This window comes from Vidua chalybeata, chromosome 1, assembly GCF_026979565.1.
Source record: "Vidua chalybeata isolate OUT-0048 chromosome 1, bVidCha1 merged haplotype, whole genome shotgun sequence".
Taxonomy (NCBI): Eukaryota; Metazoa; Chordata; class Aves; order Passeriformes; family Viduidae; genus Vidua; species Vidua chalybeata.
In genome coordinates this window covers 55,449,768-55,473,428 of record NC_071530.1, presented here as the reverse complement: position 1 = coordinate 55,473,428, position 23,661 = coordinate 55,449,768, and the positions used below count along the sequence as shown (strand labels likewise).

General features: G+C 38.1%; 1 protein-coding gene and 1 long non-coding RNA gene across 22 annotated transcripts in view; one reads left to right on the top strand and one right to left on the bottom strand.

Annotated features, from left to right (window-relative positions):
• Positions 1-511: 511 nt before the first annotated feature.
• Positions 512-3,425, bottom strand: LOC128784395 (uncharacterized). The gene is made up of 2 exons (XR_008429471.1): positions 3,137-3,425; positions 512-3,058 (listed from the first exon to the last, which is right to left on the bottom strand). It is a non-coding gene; the product is annotated as an uncharacterized LOC128784395 (long non-coding RNA).
• A 122-nt stretch (positions 3,426-3,547) lies between these two features.
• LRRFIP2 (LRR binding FLII interacting protein 2) overlaps positions 3,548-23,661 on the top strand; it is a 57,677-nt gene continuing 37,563 nt past the window's right edge. For 6 of the 21 annotated variants that reach the window (XM_053935820.1, XM_053935897.1, XM_053935915.1 and 3 more), the window contains exons 1-4: positions 3,554-3,748; positions 4,006-4,144; positions 12,882-12,991; positions 22,693-22,779. In XM_053935820.1, the coding sequence (XP_053791795.1) occupies positions 12,902-12,991; positions 22,693-22,779 (177 nt within the window). In that variant the 5' untranslated portion in view covers positions 3,554-3,748; positions 4,006-4,144; positions 12,882-12,901. Of the gene's footprint in view, positions 3,749-4,005; positions 4,145-12,881; positions 12,992-17,524; positions 17,622-19,008; positions 19,115-22,692; positions 22,780-23,661 lie in introns of all 21 variants that reach the window. The other 15 variants (XM_053935805.1, XM_053935811.1, XM_053935870.1 and 12 more) reach the window with 7 other exon arrangements.

Genomic DNA, 23,661 nt, shown 5'->3' with positions numbered 1-23,661 from the left:
CCCTTTTTGTGGGGTAGGGTGAATAAGCAATTGCTAACAATACAGAGAATTTCCAAAAGAGGATCTACTACAGCTGGGGAGGAAAAAGAAAAAAATAAAGTATGTTCAACTGTGTCAAATGAATTGCTGAGTGATGGTATCTGAACTGAGGAGATGGAAACTACTGGAAAGGAAGGACACAAAATGGAAACGACAAAAACAATTTGATGAGGTTGTCAGAATTTCTTAAAATGCTCTTAAATAAATGAATCTTCATCAGTAAATCAATCCACCAGTTAAATTAACACCTGGAAGCTACTCTTTCCACAAAGGGAGGGTGGCAGGGATATGAGAGAGAGAGAGGGAGACAGAGAGAAGAATAGGGAAGACAGAGAAGAGAAAATACAGATTCACATCAGGAATTAAGTTATGCAATGATCCTATATGTGTGCCAACACTATTACATTCTTAATCAGAAAGTGCAATAATCATGTGTTCTGGTTTGAAAGCAAAACCAGCGACAGACTCCAAGTCAGAAATACAATTTATTAGGAAAAGAAAAAAAAAAGAAGACAAAAATACATGCAATGATACAAAAGGAAGACCACTGACAAAGTCAGAATACAACCTGACACCCCTTTGGCCAGTGTGCTGGTAGCAGTCCAAATTGGAGTGGCAGATGTGGTTGCTGTGTCTTCTCGGAAACCTGTGGAAAGGCTGCTTTTCTGTCTAGAAATCCCTGGATTTATCCAGGTGGGAATGCCTAGCTTCTCTCCCTGGGTGGAGCATCTCACAATAGGCTGATGTTATTCTGAATCAGGAGGTGTGTTCTTAATCACCTGTTAAACAGAACTGGCTCCTGGAGAGTGTTATCTCTGAGTCATGTGGCAAGACATTGATGGGCCCATTAACAGGAGATAAGGAAAACTGTCCAGATGCAACTGCTACTCGGATGGTAATAGGAAACATCTTGGTGCTCAGTCTTGGACATCATGAAACAGAAGATTCATGGGGAAATTAGAAATGCTAAAGTGTGGGACCAAAAAAAAAAACAGATATTCAGAACTGCACAAATAGAAAACATTGCAGAGGTAAATATATTTTTCTCTCGTAGAAGTTGTTACAGTGACAAAATCTTTTAAAACTGTACACATATTATTGTAGGAAGTTGACATTGTCCAAAGTATTCCATTTAATTGATTTACAGATTCATCCTAGAAATAATTTCTTAGGTGACAATCTGAAAAGGACTAGGTAAGAGTCCACCCATGGAACACCTTAATTGTGCTAAACAGCTTTAGAGAGATTTCCAGAGAAATGGGAGGCAGTAAATAAGCAAGTTCAATTACATATGAGAAGGGATCTATATTAACCTACTGTATAAAACAACAACAGTGAAGAGAAAAAATATTAACCTACTGTATAAAACAACAACAGTGAAGAGAAAAAATATTCAAAGTAAGATCCAGTGATACTTCATTCATTCATTTACTTACTTTTAGAAGAAATTCATTATTAATAGAGCAAGATTTATACTAGCTTCAGTAATAATTTAATCAAGACATATTCATAACTAATTGATTATTTTGTAACTGCAGCCATTTCATAGCAAAAGTTCAAACATAACTTTCATTTTCTGGCTTCTACTTGAAGATTTACTGAAATGAAACTGTATATAACATGTTTAGGAATTAATTAAAAATGCTGAACTCAGAATTGCTACTGTGCCATCCTGTACCACTGCCTGTTTTAACTGCACTGTACACTGCTTTTCAGTCAAGTAAACAACTGCTCTTTCAAGTGACAAAAATGCATGCCTGCTCTCAAGGAGATATGCATTTTACTGCATCATTAAAGAAAAATGTGCAGTCTGTGATATCAAAAGACTAGCAGTAAGAAAAAATCAACACTTCATTGTAGAAGAAAGTACAAATGATCAAAAAAATTTCTCTTTAAAAGCAATAACTTAATAGAGATCCCATAAAGACCTGGGACATGCCACATTTCAGAAAGCTCTACACAAACCCCCTACTCAAAAATGAATAAAAGACTCCTCCCACCAGCTAGGGCAAACCAAAACAGCCCAAGATGTTTTTAATGATGATTCTCCACAAAGCCCAGAAAATCAGCAGGTGAGTTCTTCTGCAAGAATAAATGTCAAATTAAAAATAAGGTTTTAAGCCAGTACTTCCCTTTGGTCTTTTCTATAGATGGCCCATGAGAAACTTTTTACTTCACCTCCCTCCAGTAAGATCATCCTCTATTACTACAGAAATAAATGTGATGTTAAAAATAAGGATGGTGAGGCTATACTGTATAATTAGATGAGGGAAAAGGCTGAGAGAGTGTAGATTTTCCTCACACAGATAATTATAAAATACTAATGAAACACAAGAAATATGTTATACATCTGCTTTAGTAGATTTAAATCACTTGCATATTCATTTTTCTTTACTTTGTGTACATCCACTCGAGCTTATTTTAGTATGACATTTGAACTCTGTCTGGTGCATGTTTTTGAGTCTTACCACTATGCTTCTCATTTTAACAGTGCTTTTTCATTTCCAGGTGATTTCCAACATACAAAATGCCATCTCCTCTAATTATCTCTACACTCTTAAGACACACTGCACTTAACTACAGAGGTGTTGGAAAGCAAATTACTACCAGTGTGATCCCAAGTCTATTTCACAGCAGAATCTCATCAATTTTCATGACTGTTTGTGTATAAACTGCAATATATGTGATAGTACAGTAATTTCTTTTTTACTTGTATTTTATCCTTAGGGATTATGCCGGCTACTTGTATTGAAATTTTGGTATTACAGAAGTCTGGTCGTATTTAGGTCAGTCTAAGCGAAGATGCCAATGTCTGCAAACGATTTTTACTCAAAACCTTGTCTGGCACCCATCCATTAATTCTTCCGAAACGCTCTCTTGCCATGTGCAAGCGGTGGGAGCTGGGCACACAAACGAGCACGGCGACTCCCAGCGGCCCGGCCGCGGCTGATGCAGGCGAGGCGCGCTGCTGTTCTTTAGCGACGGCCACTGTCTCCCGGAGCTCTCTCATGGCCTTTCCCTAGGGAAGGCCAATCAATTAAAACAAACCCTAGCTAAACCCGGGAACGAAGCACAAAGCAGGCGGTGTCAGACATACCTCTACTCACCACAGCACTGAGTAAGCCAGCCTGCCCGATGATAAGGGGGGGCGAGGCGGCGAGCGTGCACTGCAGTACGACACACTACAGAGAACGACCCCCCTCCCTACACTGCCTGCTGAGGAAAGGAGAAGCGGGGCGAGAGGAGGGCGCTGCTCCTTCGGATTGCCTCCTCGCCTTCCTTAGGCTGAAAGGCCGCCACAGGGCGCAGTCACTCACGCCGGCCCGGAATTCCTGTAGCTCATCAGCTGCCAAGGAAGCGGTCAGGACCACGGCAGGGGAACCAAGCGGGGCGGGGCGGGGCGGGTCGCGGCACCGCCCACCACCGTTCACCGCGGTCCCCGCAGCCGCGCCCGCTCTGCGCACGCGGGCGTACCGCCCTCTCGCCCTTTCCTCCGCAGCGCCTGCGCGCTTCGCCTCCGGGCCTTTGTGGGGCCGGGCAGGTGCGGTGGCTGTTGGTGCCAGCGTGGGTCGCGCTGTCTGCTGCGCTTTGGCTGTTGGGCGCTCGCTCTCTCTCCCTCTGCTCAGCCTCGGCCCCTTCTTCCTTCCGCAAGGCCCTGCAGGCGGTTTGAAATTTACCGCAGTCTCTCACTCGACTTCTCGATGTGGCCGTAAGCGCCTGGCGTTGAAGGGGAGGAGGCAAGAGTGCGGGGCGGGGAAGAGAAGGGCGGCCTGGAGTGGAGCGGCTTGTCTGCCTGCAGCTCTGGTTCCCCCAACCCCTCACGGGGAACGGGTGGTAGGGGACGGTGGGGAGGCTTAAGTGAGGTAGCAGTTGCCTTTGTCGCGGCCCGTGGACGGTCCGTGTCCGACTGGCACTGTGGTTGCCCTGGGGCGGCTTTTGCCAGTGTTCCCCTATCTCTGGGCGTAGGGAGTGAGGCAAGGAAGGAGCCTGAAGTGATTCCGGGATCTACGTGCCCCTCACACCCCTGGAAGCGGTGGAGGGAAGAGTGAAACAATTCCCCCCTCCCTCCTGAAGCGTCCCGGTTCTGCGGCAGGCTGGCCCGCAGGTAAGGCTCTCTGGGGCCCAGGCAGGGTAAGGGCGAGGGCCGGGAGGAGGAAGGGTGTCATAGACACAAAACTCGGGCGACGAAGCGGGGCGGGAACCCGGTTCTTCATGTTTGGAGGAGCGGCTCAGCCGGAACTCGTTGGTCAGGTCGGTGAGCAGAAGGAGAAGCTTGGGGCGGCAGTGTGCGGCCCCTTCCGTGTGGCCGCGGTCGGCTTGGTGCGGGCGGATCAGGGGAAGCCGAGCCCGGCCTGGCCCGAGCCCTTCCGGCGGGTTGCTGCTGCTCGCCGGGCGCGATCCCTCCTCCTGATCCGCGGGAAGCTGCCGTGCGCCCCTTGGGGGCTGAGTGGAAACGGCGGAATGAGGGAAAAAGGAATATGTGCTCAAATCACAGCTGTGTGTATTTCGGTGCCTTTCTCTCTCCTACTTCCTCGGATCACGTTACAACGGCTTCGCTGTTCCTGGAACAGTAGGGCGTGTCCTCTGTGCTTAGAGCTGCGTTGGGAGTCGGTCACTCTTGCTGATGTTTAGTCGTTTGGTTTTTTTTAAATTTATTTTAGAGCACGCTGTTTTATTTTTAGTATACCCTATTGCGATAATTGTAAAGACGTTGAGGATGTGGAAGGAGCCTGAAACAGCTCCGGACTGTGATCTGCTCAATGTATTTTAAGTGATTTTCAGTTTGCATCCTAGCGTGACTCTTTGAAGGGCAGTGTTATGTATTTCACTGGTAATAAAAATATTCTGTAGATGAAGTAGTGCTGTGTTGACTTTATATACTCAGTGGTTTTCTCATTTTAGAGAGACCTACAGCCATTCTTTGCTTGAAATGAGGAAGGTCTAGGATCAATTTTCTCCCTCCAAAATGTAATTATTAGGGTGAAACGTCTTTAGAGATGTGGGGTGGGAGGTTTGCTACAAAGTGTAATATTAAATCAGTGTTTGTCTGAGCTCTTTAAACGTTCGTTGTGTCTTGATTGTGGCATGATGTAATTAAATGTATTGTGGCCCAGAAACAGTTACACTCTTAAGATACATCTGCTTCCTCGGTTAATGTAATTGCTTAGTGATAATGTAAGAATAGATAAAAGATGCTTTAGCAGTACAAAATTGTTTGATGTACATTACATAATTTTCCTATTGTTTCCTGTTACATGGGTTTGGAGTTTAGCTTACTGTGAAGTCAGTCTTACCTGAACTGAATTCTTGGCTGTAACTGGAAACTTGTGAATAGAAGATGGCTGTGTGAAATGTGTCAGGTGTAGTTTGTTGACCTAAACACCAGTATTTATTGTGAATTGACTCGAGAGGAGCTTTTTTTTAAGTCTCATTCTCTCAAAAGTTGGCATAGTACTTTAAGACATGTAAACTTTCAGAAAGTGCTGCTTAGACTCTGTGTAGTGGGGATCTGTAGAGCTTATTAAGGTCTAGATTTTCATATAGCACACAAGTTGGCATGTGCATATACAAAAAAAAAAAAAACCCAGCTAGATCAGTATCATACACAATTTAATAGCTTTGGTATATAATGTAACCAGAGGATAAGAAATAACTAATAGATTTGATACTGTGTTGCTGTTTGTAAGATCCTAATGTGAAGATGTATGGTGATAGTGATGTATTGGTCCAGTAGCATTACAAAAAATGCTATAACTACTTTCTGAGAGAGTAATTCGATTTTATTATCTTAATATCTGGAAACTAAGTAACATATAATTGTAGGTAAAGGACAGTTTGTGTTTATGCATTACATGCCCTGCAAGATAGTTTATGTAAGTAACACTGTCTGCTTGTGAAGGTGATATTAAAGTTCACATTTCCTTGAGCTAAGCTAGCAGTGTTAGATCTGCTTTAAGGGAAGAGGTGAAGGGGTGTTTACAAAAGAAAGGTCAGGTGGATGTAGGTGTTTCTAAGCCTACCAACTTTGCTACCATAGCAGAGAACTAGTCAGCAGGAATGATGTCAGCTGATAGTTTCCTCCAACTGCTGTTTCTTCTAAGGGGTACCCAGGACAATTTTTTCCTTTGCTGCAGTACCTTTTCTTCATTTTACTGTAACTGTAGCACGAGTAGGAAAGAGTGTAGGAGTGTATTAAATTGGTGGGGGAAAAATATTTTAAATAGTTGCAGCTTGTTACAGAATGTGGGTTGTTACCACGGGGCACTCAATTTCATTTAAAAAAAAAAGTGGAGCTTCAATATAGCAGCAGTGTTTCATTTTTTAATGAACAATCATTCTTTTGCAAAATGACAGAAAGTACTCATTTTGAAAAAGCTGACAGTATAAAAATGATGGTTGCTTCATTTTAGAGTAAACACTTCTGGAAGATCCTTACGGGTTTTTTTTTATTATGCATTTTCATTTTTTTTTTTTTTTTTTGTAGTGCTCATTTTAGTACTGTCATCCCCTTATGTTTTAAAATTCCATTTGAATGCTTAGTTTGTTCCTGGATCTTCATCATTTATAGTAGCACTGATTTTAGAAAAGTCAATCTGTGTTAGGCTGCTTTTCTGAAAGTTATATACACTTTGTATTTTGCCCTGAGAGATCCTCTGGTGAGTCACCATTATAAGAGCTTTCCAAATGCTGCCTGTAACTGATGATAATATTGTGTAGGTAATGTACTTTTTGCAGTAATGGTATCTTCAGTTGCAGCTGTTGGCAACTTACTGGCAGAGAACTCATACTTCAAAAAACAAGTTGCCACCACTTGAAATTGCAAGACATTGTTTTGGAATTTTGGTAATTGGCAAAGACTGGTGAAGGTCACCAAAGATAGCTTGGTAGGTCTGGAGGTGTCTCGTAGTTCTGCAGGGCTGTAGGATGCCTTTAGTACATTGACTGTCTTACAGTGTATTATGTGTGCCAATGCTAGTCAGGCACTGTTACACTTCATGGATTCATCAAGCACTTGCAGACTCTTGCAACTGCATAATGGCTTTTTGATTGTTTTAACTGGGAACTTTCTCTTGGTCTCTAACTTCATAACACCAACAAACTGAGGGATTTCAACTCCCTCTAAGGAATTCTAATTCTATTGCTAAATACCATGAACTCATGGTATTTCTCAGATTTTAAAACAGCAAATATACTGCATTAAGTGGGTGAATTATGCAGTTGTCGTAAGAGTAAGTCTTTTACCTAAAAAAGCTGACATAAGCTTGTCCACTCAGAGCAGAAACTTTGTGCTAACAGTTTTTGAAGTGGGCCATGATTAGAGATGAACAAGTTCTTAAAACAGAAACACTATTCATCAGCTGGAATAACTTTGCCTCCAGTATGGTGGTAAGCACTGTAATCTTTTGGCAGATTGTAATTATATGTTTTTCTCAGTCTTTGCATTTTCCCTTTAATGTTAGCCTCTTTAACTCATAGTAGCAACTCTATTTTGGTAATAGTTCTTGTTTCAATTAATATTCTGATCACGGTTATTCTGAATGAAAATTCCAAATGAATCCTTAAAATTATTGTTTTAAAACTCAGTCTATTTCTTTCTCAGTGCATTAAAACCTAATGTATTTCTCTTTCTTCCTACATGCCCCTTTGTTGGGTCATGGTCACCCTGTGATCATGCAGCCCTTTTTCTTGCATGGGTGGTTTTGGACCTATGAGCAAACATTAATTGCAAAGAGTACCCTTGTATGGAGTCTTTCTTCTGAAGATGACGCTTGTATCTGTCTTCTTAAAATAATTTAATTTTTTTCTATGTCTATTTGCTTTGTCTCCTTTGAAGTTTACTTGGACAAAGACTGAAGATTGAGCAGACAAGATTGTGGTTGCCAGTATGATTATGCTCCTTCTCAATCATGAATGCAACTGTTGTAGTACTAATACTTTTGCATTCACATTCTGTTTCTAAAAGACATTAGTTCTAGTGCAGTGCCATTCTTTGTTGTTGAATCATTTATACAGAGATGGTGTCTACACAGGTGAATTTTACTGATTTTGTAGTCTTGCTTGAAAGAAAAAAGGGGAGTTTTGGTCTGTTATTTATAGCCTGTTCACACTAAACTATCTGGATCCTATGTATGTAATGCCAAGTATGCTGGCGTACACCCAGGCATTTAGAACAGGTGGTGCCATTGAAGGCAGTGAGTGATAGGCCCTGAACTTGTAGTGTAGCTTTTTTTTTTCTCTAAGACAAAGCAGACTTTTTTCTAGGAAGCAAAAAAGAAACAAGAAGAACCCTTAGTCAGAAGGTAGTCTGAAGAAGACTAGACAGAAAAGACTTGTGGAAGAGATAAAATGTATATATATCTGAAGTGAAGACAAATGAGAGGGCATTTGAAGGATTTTGTGACAGGTCTTCTGTTTTGTTTGGGGACTTCAGACACTTCTGTGTTTTGGAATGAAATGCAACAGGATGTCACTTCATCAGTTGTGTAATACAATGTGTTACCATGCCTATAGAATTAGGCATGAAATAGATGTTTCTCAAGAATTTTTAACTGTAAATGCAGCAGATATAAGTGTTCTTTCCTTTTGTATCTGTCTTTCTAAACCATAAAAGACAATAGCAAACTGTTCTTTGTCTGGTTTTGTTTTGGTGTTCTCTTTAGTTATTTTTTCTGAAAATTCTAATGTGACACTGTGTATTAAATTCTTTATCCCATACTGCAGCAAAATTCTTTATCCCATTGACTCATTAAAACCGAAAATCACGCACAAAGACACTCTAACTAGTTAAAGTTAGAAAGTGATATGTTTATTACACTGGCAGGTGGCACAAGAGGGATCGTTCCTGAAATGTGTAACCTCATCGCACAAGGATTCTTGCCTTCTATTTATTTCCCAAAATAATACATATGCATAACCCCAGCACCTCCCATCCTCGCTTTGTATTAAAATGAGGTTACTAGTTCTTCATGCACACACAGTTCTTCTCTTGAATTGGGTCGGTGGTCCCAGGGATGAAGTCAGGAAGGTCTTTGCCAGGTCTCTGTGACCCTCTGGCATGATCCAAAGCCCCCTGATTCATGATGGATTAACGTAGAGTCCAGGTGCTGGGCATTGTTCTACTGTTTTCAATATGTTCCTATAATCGTTCACTTGCTCCCCTTCTATAAATGAGTTTATAATATAACAATTAGCTTTAGCTTAAGCATCTAATAATCATTAACCTATCTTTGGTGTATCTGACTTCAATATGAATTGGTTCTAACCCTCAGCTAAAATCTTAAATTTTTAAAATCATGATTCGCCATGCAGGAAAATAATTTTTTTGTGTAATCAGAAAGTAATTGAAGTGAAACATCTCAAAAGTATTTCTACATGTATGTGAAATATTGATATCTTATATTTTCCTGAGAAGTAACATAATGATATTTATAGTATTAGACTAATTAGCATATTAGCAATATGTCTAGGTTTCTGTAGTACCGAACTTTATAACAAGAAATTAAATACTCTGATGTACATCAGCCTAATTAAAAGTTAAATGGAATGGAAGAAATTGTGACAAGACCCTTGAAGAAATATTAAAACATCTAATTAAAGAAAGCTCATATTGAGGTTTAGTTTCAAAATTGAGAACAATAATAAGTGTAGAACCATGTATTTTCTTTTAGGAAGATTCTTTGGAGGTCACCCTTTGTCCAAAGTATTGTCAATTAGAAAAGGTTTTTCAGAGCCTTGTCTAGTTAAGTTTTTAAATGTCAATCTTCAGGGATGGACATTTCAAAGCCTCTCTAGGCTGGTGTTTAACTGTTGTGTTCTTCCAACTCCAGGTTCCCCTATTTGCACATGATTTCTACTGGAGATGTGGACACTCTAGAGTTGTGTGTATCTGTGCTGTTCTCTAATACATGCTGTGCTATGTCCTAATGCATATGCCAGTGAGAGCATATCTAACAAGCTCACATTCACTGACCCTCCCTGTACTGACCACCTGCTAGCTAGAGTGCAGGATCTTGCATCCACTAGGAGGGATGCTGTATTGGTTTAGCCTAGACAGATATCATGCAGTCAGTGAGGTGACTTCTGACAGCATCAAACCGGGGTTTGACTGATGCTGTTATCCCTCCAAAGCTACTACTACTGTCACTGTTGATTTTGGTTTTATTTTTAAGAAGACTCTTTTACTTCAAACAAATTCTTCTGTCTAATTTCCTAGTTTCTGTTTAATATAACTGACAAGCCTCTTGCTCTGTAACATGACCAGGTTTGGGCCTGTACCCTGTCAGTTTTGCTTATTTGATTCAGGCACACAGATTCCCATCTTCACATTTGTTATTATCCAGACCGTTCTGCCAAGGGTGGGGCTTGGTAAGCACCCACCACTCTCACCTGTGTCACTAAACAGTGGCGCTAAAGTGTTCTTAGTCTTTCTTGTGTTCCCGATGTCCTTAGAATAGCCTTTCTCTTTGTCCTTATCAGCCTTTACTAGTTTTGGCTTCAGTTGAGCTTTGATTTTTCTTAATTCCTCCTTGTAGGCAAAGGCAATATCTCTGTGTACCTTCTGGGTAATCTGTCCTGTTCCCTCTTGTGTTTGGGCTCAGTCAGGAGTTTTGTGCTTGTTCTAGGTGAGAAGCATGGTAGATTGCTGGCAGGGATGCCACACTTGCCTTCCTCCACAGGGACTGAGATTAAGTGTGTTTTCCTCATTTAAAGCATCAGCATCTAATTTTTATGCAATTACTACTCTGTAAATTAGTACTTCCTGTAAACTGAACATAACTATATTAAATTAGCTATATTTTAGCTATAAACCATTACATTCCCCAAATCAGTCTGCCAGCTAAGAGCATCTCACTGAGTTAACAAACCAAAGTTTGTTGTCTATTAGAAATTATATGTTGTTTAAAGGATGTCAACCAATGCAGTTCAAGTCCATGGTATGTGCAGTTATTCTGCATGTTTTACTTATGTGGTAAATACTTTTTAAAGAAATATGGCCTTTAATATGTCAATTAAAAAAATTTCATGCTTTGTGACTTTTAGTAGATAGATTGGATTTCTGTTCTTATATGAACCTATTTATTGTAACAAACATTTCGTGATTTTTCTTGTGGCTAGTGTATAACATTGTTAAAGCCTTCTGTAGTAGGGGTAGTATTATTTTGTGTTCATGTAACTTCTAGTTTGGGCCCTGTCTGATTTTAATATTTGAAGTCAGCCAATAAGAATTACTGAAAAAAGATACAGATTTTTTGGGACATTCAGAATGTGGACAGCAACTTGTAGTTCTGAGATTAAACCTTTGCCAAGGAGGTCTCCAAACTGTTTATGCATATATTTGTCTAAATTTTCTTGAGTACAAGACGTAAGTTTACTTGCTTGTTTTTAAGACTAAAAATACAGACTCTTACCAAATGGATTAGCAGTGACAATACTGAGCAGATGAAGAGTAGTAAAATTTGAAGCAGAGTAAAACTAATTCTTGCTTGCAAGGAAAATAAAGGAGTAATAGTATAAAGTTATTAAAGGAAGGGTGATGAAAAGGTGTAGGAGCTAAAATATAAGAGGAAAAAAAAAGTCCTGTGATGCTACTTGGTGTCTTTCAGTGCCAGAAAATATTTTGGCTTTGTGATTGCTGTATAAAAGTAATAAAGTAAATACTCCACTTGTACAAAAATAGCCATCACTTTGGGTTTTTTTCCTCCTTCCCTTTTGAGTAAACTATAATCAATTCCGGAGTCTTTGCTAGTTAGATCCAGTAAGAAAGGTAGTTCTTGTAACAGTTCAGTTTCAAAAGGATAGCCAATACTAGTTACCTTTTAGATCTCTTCTTCCTATAATAAAAATAGAATTTTTTATTATAACTAAGGTGTTTCTCAAACCATGTGTAGGTTACTTACCTTGTCAAATAGCTGGACTACCACCAAATTCTAGTCTGATATTTGAGAGGACCTGGATGTCTGGAAGTAGGATTTCTTTAGGATATTTGAAAAAAAACTTACGTAGTTGTGGTTTTTGATTTTTTTTTTTTTTTTTTTTTTTTTTTTTTTTTTTTTTTTTTTTGGTGTGTGTAATTTTTTTTTAATTTTGTCTACATGGGCTGTGTTTTTTGTTGGTCATTTTCATATGCTTGCAATTCATAAGAGATTTCTGGAGGAAAAGTAAGGGTATCTTATGTATTCTGGGTATATGATGGTAGTATGTTTCTCTGTTAATTTCCCAGTTTGAGAACCTTGTTAGGCAAAAGAATGTTTTTTTTTTTGTGTAAAGGTGTCTATTTCTGCTATAGTAAATCTTCTGCTTTTGAAGACAGTAGTTCAGTTGCTGAACTGCTGCGTTAAATGTAAGTCACATCTACCTACTTGGATGCTTAGTAAAGTTTGTCTGCTGAGTCTTTCCTGTGTTGAGGAGAACTCTAATGACCATGTAGATTTAATTCTTGAACACTTTGTTATCCATAGGGTTTTTTTTTCACATCTGTAACTTAAATGGATATATGTTTTTAGGAGTTACATAAATTGACAGAGAACAGAGGTGTCCTTTTTGAGCCAGGAGCAGTTTCCAGTTGTGCCTGACTTTGAAGCTGTAGGTAAACTGATGGGTTCTGTTCAGTAGAAAAATTCTATATGTGCACCTTGAAGGATGCAGTGATGTTCTGTAGTGCTGCCACAAGCTTTTGTGATAAAGTTTTACGATTACATGTCAATCGCATGTAGATGTCTTGAGTATTATGTACCTAAAGATTGGAAAACTTAGAACATTTTGGCGTGTAGGTTGGTTGATTGTTTTTAATTTAATTCCAGATCTTAATTAAAATTGAGCTTTGTCCTGTCTGTGTTTTCAAGTACAGATTCAGAGAATAAAAATGGGAACTCCTGGATCAGGACGGAAGAGAACTCCAGTGAAAGACAGATTTTCTGCAGAAGATGAAGCTCTAAGCAACATTGCCAGAGAGGTTTGCTAATTTTAAAGTGTCTTGAATTCTGAAATAGGGATGAAAGTAATCTCATTATCCAGGAAAAGTTATTTTTTTATAGATGTGCATAAAAAAGTGTAATTAGCCAAAAATATGACAATTAATATAAGCTAAGAGAATTATTGATCAAAAAAATCACATTAACTGAAATGTTAACATAATGAGATATTGACTGTATGACTAGTGTAACCTCACAGATTTACACTTAAGCCTAGCAGCTATTTCTACAGATACCTACATGCTTAAAGATAAATGAAAAATCCAGGTGCTATCTCAAGTGTAAAACTAAAAAACATACACATTTATCCTATTACAGTGTGTCATAATCTTAAGATGGTAAGTATACTGTTTTAATATTGAATGGGTAGTAGTTGCTATTAAAATATATTTGTAATAGAATCTATTTTAAATGTGAGAAGTCACATTTCTTTCCAAATAAGCCTAATGTGTACACTGTACCAGAAATTCCACCACCAAAAAAAAAAAAGAGAGCTGGAGATAACCAGCAAAAAGTACAATTAACAAGAAGTTGATACAAAGGGGAATTTTGTCCCATGGGATTTAGGCAGTTGGAATTTAAAGTCTTAGAGATGTCTGTTTGGACCAGAGTTTTTCTAGGTGGGAATGCTGTGACTAGGGAACAAAAGCCTTAATACTGTTTGTATACAAGTGAATCCAGGTTCTTTGGGGGTACATTATCTACAAAGCTGCTTGCCCTAGTTGATAAATGAGTGCAAAATGCAGATTCTATTTGGCTTTGTAATGTAAATAGTTGTCTGTATATGTGTATATAAGACAAAGTAGGTAGGTGATAGGTCTCTGAAGAGAAAGCTTATTTATGCATTTTCAAGTGTATCTATCATTGACTGTAGGCAAAATATATGCCTTGTCAGTAAAAAAAAAAAAATTGGTTGGTAACATGAGAAAGTCATGTTCTAGTTCTAATGGAAGGTCTCACTCTATCAGCCAAGTCCTGTGTGGGACTCTGGATCATGTATGATCTCACTCATCAAGTTCCATCTCTCATTTTTAGCGAAAACAGTGAGTAAAAAAAAGAATATGGCCTTAAATTTCTTTGAGTATATGCATGCTTCCATAACATCAACTTGTCATTTAACCTAGAAAAGGATCTCAATAATAACATGTAATGCGTATTATCTTACTTAAAATTACTGTTGGGCTTAGTTCTCTTACATCCTATCTTTTTAGAAGACATTACTTGCTAGAATTTAATTGAATCCTGTAATCCATGTGTTTTCTATTGAAGATCTTTCTAAAGATCTTCTAGGTATTAAGAGATGATAAACAGAATATGCAGAAACAAAAGACTGCACTCAGGATGATCTGTGTGGTGAAACGGCATAAAAGTGCTCTGGGATCCAGAGCAGTCACAAAATGGCACTGGGAATTTGTAATACAAAGAACTATAGTAAAGTGACTCTAGTGTATGACATTTCAAGGTGTTTTTTCTCTAAAAGTTCAGATTTCAGAAAGTGCTATTCTTATTGTTATCACTTTTAATTTGACAAAATTGTCATTTCCTTGTTGTATGGCATGTGTGAAAAAAAATAATACCTTCCTTTTAGTACCAGTAAACACTGCTTTCTAGGAAATTTGGTTTAAAGAATTTTTTGGCACTGATCCAGTAAGTTCATTTCCATATAGTCGTTTTTCTGCACTGGTTGAATCTGATCTAATTTTATATGAAAATATTTAATGGAAGATAAGGGCACTGTTGTAAGCATCTGAGGTGCCTGGTCAGATTGCTTCCACTTTGATATTTCTTCAATTTTTTTCCATCTTTCCTTCGCATAAGAAAACTTTTTTCTTCTGTTGGCTGTCCCCTCCCCTTTATTTCTTGTACTTAACTTCTGTTATGTAGAGAGCTCTTCCACATCTTTTCCTTGGTGTGGGACTATGCGTTGAGACAAGCATTTTTACAATGTCTCTGTGTTACACAGATATACGCAAATATGCTGAAACATCAACAGTAGAGTGAATTTCTGCCTTATTCCAAGAACTTTTGAGTTGCTAAACCTCTTTCTTAGGGACCTACTTTTTATACTATGATGTATTATTTTTCTGGCATTTAATTTCCTTGCTTACTGGAACTAAGGAAGAGTAAAGTTGATGTGCATATCCAGGGACAGGGATCTATCTGTGCATCATTTTCTGGAAGCAATGCACTCTCCCTATTTCACCATGTCTGAAATGAGATTATTTGCAGTTTATCAGTTTGGCAGTCTTATCCTGGTACAACAGTTTATCATGCTGTGGTGGTTTTAGTTTGAACACCAATTTTGTGTGGGGGTTTGGGTTCGCCAACTTGACATTTCTCGGCCAACACACTAATTAATGTGGTGGGTTTAGAGCTGGCTAAATGCCAGTGCACTTACTAGAATATACTTACTCATTTCCTTGTGAGATGGGAGTAGGAGGAAGGCAAAGCAGGCTTAAAACTTTAAAAGGGTATAAAGAAAACTTATATTAACAGAAACTAATAGAATAATAATAATAAAACCTTCAGGACACTTCTTTTCCCCTCCCTAACACTTTATTTTTCTTTCCTACTGATAACATAAAGAGATAAAGCTTAAAACACACATGCTTTTTTAAAAGCTGCAGGAGCAGGTGTAGATACATTGTCCATGTGTTCCCTGCAAGGAAATAACAGAACTGTGGGTGTAAAAGCACCTAACTTCATTAAAATGCAGTAGTGGCAAGTGTATTCTAATTATAGCAGGGTTAATTAGAAGTCAGCTGATCTCTTAAAAGAAAAAAAAAGCTTATCTCCTGAAAATATAGAGTTCCTTTATATGACCTTTTGGTTCATTCTCTAGCTTTTTTAATGGATTCTGAAACTGCTAGCTTTCTAAGATTGACAAAGAATAAGTCATCTGGTGTAGAAGACAGTTTCATGTATCTTGTGCAAAGTTTGAGCTTCCCAAAGTGCAGGTAATGATTGCCTAGTGTAACTTCAGGCTCCTGGCAATATTATATTGTCATTTGTTAAACAAAAAGATTTAACTGCTTGAAAATTCCCACGTAACTATTTAAATGAAAATTGAAGTTCATATTTGTAGCAGTCAGAGGCCCTGCAAGGCCTCCATGGCAGTCACTAGCCTAAGATAAGAAATGCAGAGTCATGATGAGTGGAACAGAACTACCCCTCTTCCGCACATCAAACCCTGTTATCTCTCTGTAAGGCTATAGGTCGTATTCTCCTCAACTTCAGCCATAGGACAAATCCTGATCCCTCAATAGCCTGTATAAACCCATACCACTGCCCAGTTCAGACGGAAGAGCTGTCACTGGAACCCTTTGCAGAAGCTGCCAATAAAGACATCTCCGCAGAACTCCACACAGCCTTCACCTCTCTCCTTCCCCGCGTCTGCTGAGGCACTTTGCGAGCACAGAGCTGAAATCACTAAGAGCTGACATCACTAAGAGCTGAAATCACTCCACAAGTGCTCGCAAGGTAGCCAGCGGCTCGGAGCTAGCCGAGGAGGGCCCTGACAGGCTGCGCCTCATCAGCACAGTGCTATCCAGGACACCTACAGCGGTTGCTGCCCCAGGGGCCAGACGGACCTCTGGGGAACACCAAGCCGTAATACATATTCTCAAGGTTATGTTCACAATCTACATTGAATACAGCTGATACGATCTCAAGATGGTTTCCCCGTGTGTTAGTTGTGGGGATTCTCTCCTTATTAAATTCTTTTGCAGACAGAATATCATTGGCTGAGTTGTGCATCCCTGCTTTACTTGTCTTTGCAGACAAATTGTTAATTTTAAATATTTAGCAGTAACCCGTCATCACCGTCTTTTAGGATTGCATGAGACCTCTTTCTCCAAAACCAGTCTGATTGTGTGAGAACAGAGGTTTCAGTGACTTCTGTGTTCTTGCATTGCCTGTGGTTCATGCTCAGATACAATAAACATTGTAGAGTGATAAGAGAGTGATAAGAGTCTGACACATGTCATCTCACCATCCTCAACCTGCTAAACAGGAGTTTGAAGGGACAATCAGGATATACCATTCATAGCCTTTTTTTAGGGTGGTATCATCAGCAGCTCTTCATTCTTCCGGGCTGTGTAACTAGGTGACAGAGAACTAGAGGTTGTGGACAAGCAACATTGTAACAGTGTTCGCTGGGTTTCTGCCTTGTAGAATATTGTCTCTATGTTTTGGGTTTTTTTCTCAGGAACTGTTCTCATTGCTATTTTCACTATATAGCAAGAGCATGGAAAACTCTTTAGGTGTTTTCTCATGGGAGAGAATAAAGATTCATTTTGATTTAAAATTCACTTTGTAGTAGCTCAACTGTGAGTAGAATGCACTTGTTCTTACTTTAATAGAGATGTAATGTTACTGAATTGCCATGATAGAAAAAGATGAGTTGAATATTTTTAAATGTTTGAGTGCTATATCATGAATTTAGAAACAGTTAACAACAGTCTTTTTCATATGAATCTATTTAACGTTTAGTACATATTTTTCTCTTCATGTAGGTTCAGCTTCTTTTAAGAAAACAAGCAAAGTCCCTAAGAATTCCATCCTCATGGATATTGTCTTTGTAGATGCTAGGTGACCTATTATTTTGTTGTGGTAAGATGTCACTAAATACTTTTAAATTAGCTGTTTCTACCTTAGTATTAATTCAATGCCTTGTTTGCTTTTGTTTTTAATAGTGGTTAAGGATATTTTATAGGATATAAGATATTCTAGAGATATATATGTGAGTCTGTATAATAAATGGAAAAAATGAAACATCAGAAATAAAGTCTCTTAAGCGTTTAAGTCATGTTAAAATGTAGGATTTTGTTGTTTGTAGGCAACTGGGGAAGAGGCATGAGAAGTAAGTGGAAAAAGAGAGTTCTGAGGAGCCATAAGAAATACTTTCGGGTCATTAGTGATGGTGTTGCCTTGATTTGATGAGACAGTATGGAGATTTTGGCAAAAAGCATGGGAATTAGAATACAGAAGAATTGAGCAGCAGAAGGAATCATAGAATGGTTTGAATTGAAAGGGACCTTACAGATCATCCAATTCCAACCCCTCAAGGCAGGGGGGTTGGAATTGGGCACAGAATCCTTTGTTTGCTTGATGAGAAAAGGTGAATTTAAGTTGCTATACGTAATTGTTATCTATTAACAATTACAGTGAACATTTTTAACTGCTCGCCTCGATGCTTAACCAGAGCTGGCAGGGTGTCCTAGTGCCGTTCCATGCACCTGTGGCAGACAGGGAGCAGCGGTTCCCGCAGGGGCAGTTAGTGCCCTTACCGCTGCCATCTGGTGGAAGAATGAAATGCTCCTTGACCGGGTCTCCTGCCTTGGAAACTGCAGGACTGCATATTCCTTGGCAGAGAGAGAAACTAGTTCTGTGTTATATGTATACATCAGCCCATGATGACAAATTAATTCTAATTTTTTCAGAGGTGAATAATGTTTTAGCATAGCCTATATTTTAACCTTATGAAGCTTTTATGCTGAATCTGAGCTAATTAAAGAATCACCTTCTCCAGGGTATAAAAATTAAAAATAAAATACTGTTGCTTTCTAGTGAATTCCTTCTTGCAGGCAAGGGAAGGAAAAAGATGCCTATCTACACTATGGAGATAGATGTTATGCTTTTCCTTGCTCAAATGGAGGGAAGCCTCTACCATGTAGATTCTATGTTACTATCATACTGCTTACTAGGAAAAAACATGGTTGTTGCTTTGAAGAGACTAAGAAAAATACATCAGAAAGGAGAGACTCCAGACTCGATCTTTACAAAGGCATTCAAGTTAAAGTCTCACCTTTCTTTGCTTCTTTCTTTCTTTCCAAAAATATTTTTGATTTAACTGAAGAAACATGTTATCCCTGAAAGTTGAGCTAAAAGTTTTCAAAATTGTGGTAGAATACGTATTTAAAAACAAAGATGAAAAAATTGAAGAAGTAGAGATGGCTTTCTAAAGAACTATAAATAGCTTATAATAATTGGTTTTTAGGTGAAAGTCACGGAACTGACTGTGTCACCTCCTGGAAGAAGAACATTGTCTTGCTACCTCTGTATTTGCAATAAAATAAACCAGTCAAAGTGAATACTGCTGTAAGGTACTGCTTAACTGCTTAAAAACAGCCAGGATGATAATCTTCTAGAATGAAATGCTTTTTATGCAGGTACAAGGAAATACTGGGTGGTTTTTTGTTCATGTAATGGTTTTTGGTATCTATTTTGAAATGAGGAATTCCAGAACTCAGTGGTAAACAGATTGCTTTGTTTTGCTACTTAGACCAGAGCTAATACCCAAAGAAATACAGGATTGGTTTAAAAACACAAATTTGTCCCAGAGTAGAAGGTGAGTATGAATAGTATGAGTGTGTTCATATACAAAAGAGAATTTAGAGATTTAGTTATAAATCAATAATTTATTAATTAGTCTTCTTTTTTCTTACCCACGTAAATTCTCAAGGACCTCTTCCTTGTTTTCCTACCCAATTTCTTTTATTACAAAGATCTCCTCTGTAGTCTTCTATGTCCTTTTTTTGATCAATTCTCTGGATGAATTTCATGCTGAATTATTGTATCTTTACCTAATGGCTGTTTGCCCTCCAGATTTTATAACATTCTTTTAATTTAAGCCACTAGTGTAAGTGCACCAGATTTAAATACATCATATCTTATTTGCAGTTAAAGTCTTCAAGAAAATTCAGCTATCCCATTTCTTTTTATCAGTTGAAAGTTTCCTTAGGAAGCTACTGAAATAGTGTCAGAGTTGCTAGATCTTGGACAACACACAGTTGAATTTTTACTTCAGAAAAATAGAAACTTGGTATATCACTTTATAATAAGCTGTACTTCAGTTAGATAATATTGCAGTGGATATTTATCAGAATATATTTTATGAATGTGTGTCTGGTCTAAATACTGTATAGAGAATAATGACCAGTGAAACTGAAATCAAGACTGTAGTGGCCTTTTCTAAGACTGGACTTTGTTTAATGCAGGCTGTAGAAAGCAATCTGTATTGGCTTCCAAGCTACTATAAGCAATGAATAGGGATGTATTTGGTATGCTCTCTCAAGTAAAATGTTAGTTGAATTGAAAAGCATGATAACATTACTGCCTCTACTTTTGCTGGTTTATTAAAAAAAAAAACCCAAAACGAGTAGTCTAGTGTTTTTATTCTGCTCCTATAGTCCAAACTTTATCCAAAGCTATTGTGGCTCTACATTTTCCTTAACAGATATTTAAAGACTTTATTTCAATGCAGCTGATGAAATTTTTTGTTAAGGATTTGTTGGTGGTAATTTGTGTCACAACTTTTATGGGCTTTTTCAGTAAGGCAACAGAGTGAATAGCAGCGCCTGGGAAGAAAACTGTGTCCTTTTGAATTACGGTTGTTTCCCTATTATTGTTCATTTTGAATTTCAATAACATAGCTATGAAGACTTGTGTGATTGCTGCATCAATAGCATGAGACCTGTGCTCTAACAGATCTGATGGGATTTAAGAATCACTTGGTATTATGGCCTTATGGCCTTTCTAATGGTACTGCAACTTGTCTCTTGTTCTGAAGTATGGGGAAGGAAGCCTGAAAGCTGTCCTTTTAGTTAACTTGCCAAGACTTATGTCTTTTTTGAGATTGTTTGCTTTTTACAGGAATCTAGTTGCTCAGCTTAAAAATTAATGTAGTATTCAGCCATTAAAAAAATCTAAAAAGATAAGATTTTCTTCTGGCACCCATTTTATGACAAATGTTTGTAAATTCACTTGTGTTTTATCAAGGGTTTAGTAAATGATAAGAAATGGAGCTCCCCTTTTACTGTTGGAATTTAAAGTTAGGTTTCTGGGTGTACAACTAGGAGAGAATGGTGAAATGTGAATTGATTTTTAACATGAATCAGTAAACCAATGAACTTTGTATCTAAACAGTATTATCTTTGTATTAAATTTGTAACTTACAGTAAAGCCTTGCCAAGCATAAAGGCCAAATGCATATATCTGCTATTTTATAGACAGAGCTAAACCCAAACTTATCAGCTCTTTGAGTCCTTTTTCTTTCTGTGCTGCATACCTGACGGTGTGATGGTTTATATGCAACAGAGCAATAATGGGCTACAAATGGAAGTACTTCCTCTTGCATGACAACTTCCTTGCTTTACTTATGTGTTATCATCAGGTAGAAAGAAGAGTAGTTTTATGCTGCTTTGAAAAAAGATTACATTATGGCAGCCAAGAGTGTTGACACAGCCTTGGAATTATTTTATCTGCATATGCAAAATTCAGAAAAAATAGTCTTCATGAGTCATTTGGAGTTAAGACAAACTGTTTTGAATAATATAGTGAGTCTGCCTTCTGTCCTGTCATTATTTGATATTTTTGTGCCTGTAGTTTAATCATAATTTGAAGTTAAACTCCCAAGTTATATACCTGTTTCATTTTTCTGAAGCACAGTAAAACAGTTTTATAGGTTTTCAATGTCTTACATAAATATTTGCTGTGACAGTGGCAAAAGCAAGGAACACTCTATCCTTAATCCAAAGCAAAAATCCATTGGGTTTTACATTTTAAGAACTTCTATAATTGGTTGGTTGTTAGGAGTTCTTGAGTTTTTAGCTGCTGCGGATTCTCAAAAAGCTTTTAATTAACATTACATAGACAACTGGAATCTTTGGTGGAAAACCTGTCTTCAGTGGTTTAATATTTAAAGAATTTGAGAGAATTTTTGTCAACTCATTATTCAAACATGGAAAAAGCTGAGCTTGTGCTTTCTTCAAACTTTAGCTATATGGCAAAATGTATTCCCTCATATTCCCAGAGCTGTTTAATACTTTTATCAATGACACTGTCAATGGGATTGAGTGTACCCTCAGCAAGTTTGTAGATCTGTGAAGCAGAGTGGTGCAGTTGGCACAGCAGAAGGATGGGATGCCATCCAGGGCCACCTGGACAAATTTGGGCCCATGAGAACCTCTTGAAGTTCAACAAGTCCAAGTGCAACATACTGCACATCAGTCAGGGCAATCTCAGATATGAGTCCAGACTGGGAGAAGAAGTTGTTGATGGCCACAAAGATGCTCAGAGGACTGGAGCACGCCACCTATAAAGACAGGCTGAGAGAGCTGAAGAAGGGATATATTTGGGGAGACCTCACTGCAGCCTTCCAGTACCTGAAACAGGCTTATGAAAAATGGGGAGAGTGAGTTTTTTTACACAGGCAGATAGCATTAGGACATAGGGGAATGTATGGTTTTAAACTAAAAGAGAATAGGTTTAGATTAGGTGTTAGGAGGACAGTCTTACCAGGAGAGGGTTGAGTTCCTGGCCACTGGAACAGGTTGGCCAGAGAAGTTGTGGATGTCCCATCCCTGGAACTGTTCAAGGCCAGGTTGGATGGAGCGCTGAGCAGCCTGGTTTAGTTGATGGCACCTGATCTGGGCATTGGAACTAGATGATCTTTATGGTCCCTTCACACCCAAGCCATTCTATGACTTTTTAAGAGATCATCTAATTCCTTTGGCTAGCAACGCTATCTTTAAAGAGTTAGCTGCATATTCTGTTTGAAATTTCATTCTTTATTACTTCCGTATGTTAAAATCTTAATGTGTACTTGTGAAGAGATTTGAGAACTCAAACAATTATTCAAAAAACTTTTTTTCAACTTTAATTATTTTCCGTCTACTTGTAGGCAGAAGCCAGACTTGCAGCAAAACGGGCAGCTCGAGCAGAAGCAAGAGATATACGTATGAGAGAGCTGGAGCGACAGCAAAAAGAGGTAGCGTAACTCACCAGGAATTATTGCAAACCTTTACAAAAATTCGTAATGTATCTTATTTCTGCATTTCCATAAGATTTTGTCTTTTAGTGTAATTCAGTTTTATTGCAAGTATTTTCAGCATTAGAATTGGATTATACTGAAAGGATTCACAGTAAATACCTGTTGTCAAGATCTTTCTTTAAAAAAAAAAATATTTAAATGGGGTAATATTTACACATACAGTTGTGTGTTGCTCCACACATTTCTCCTAAAAAAAGTTTGCATTTCTTGAGGAAAAAAATCCTAGAAACTAGGTTTTCAGCAGTCTGGTTATTGCATGGTTGTCGCATTTAAGTCAGGTTTTGACATTGCATGTAAAATATAGAGAATTTATTATTTATCATGATTGCACTCAAATCCATGAAATGCTCATTCTTGGTTGTTGTGGGGTTTTCTTCTTGTGGTAATAAGCAAAATATGCAGAACATTTTTTGCCTCAATTTTATATGGTTCTCATTGTACCACAGTTTGAGGTTTTTGAATTGCTATAGATATCTGCTATTATTTTGAAGATTGCATGGTAATTATTGTAGATCTTTCTGAGTTTTCAGTTTGGGAATCCAATCTTGTGTGGTGACTATAAATTTATATTTTAAATGTTTTGTTTGGTTTTCTTTTTACATTCTGTAGTTTTCTCAGCATTCATATGATAGAAAATGGGCTCATATCCAGAAATGGATGGTAGGCTAAAATCACCTGTTGTGCATGTTTTTGCCACTCAGAGAACTAACACAGGATTTTGGATGAAGTAATTTACTAATGGTTTGCTGTGTGTTATTTCAAAGTGTCTAATTATGTATAAAATATATATATACACACAGACATATAAACTGTATATGT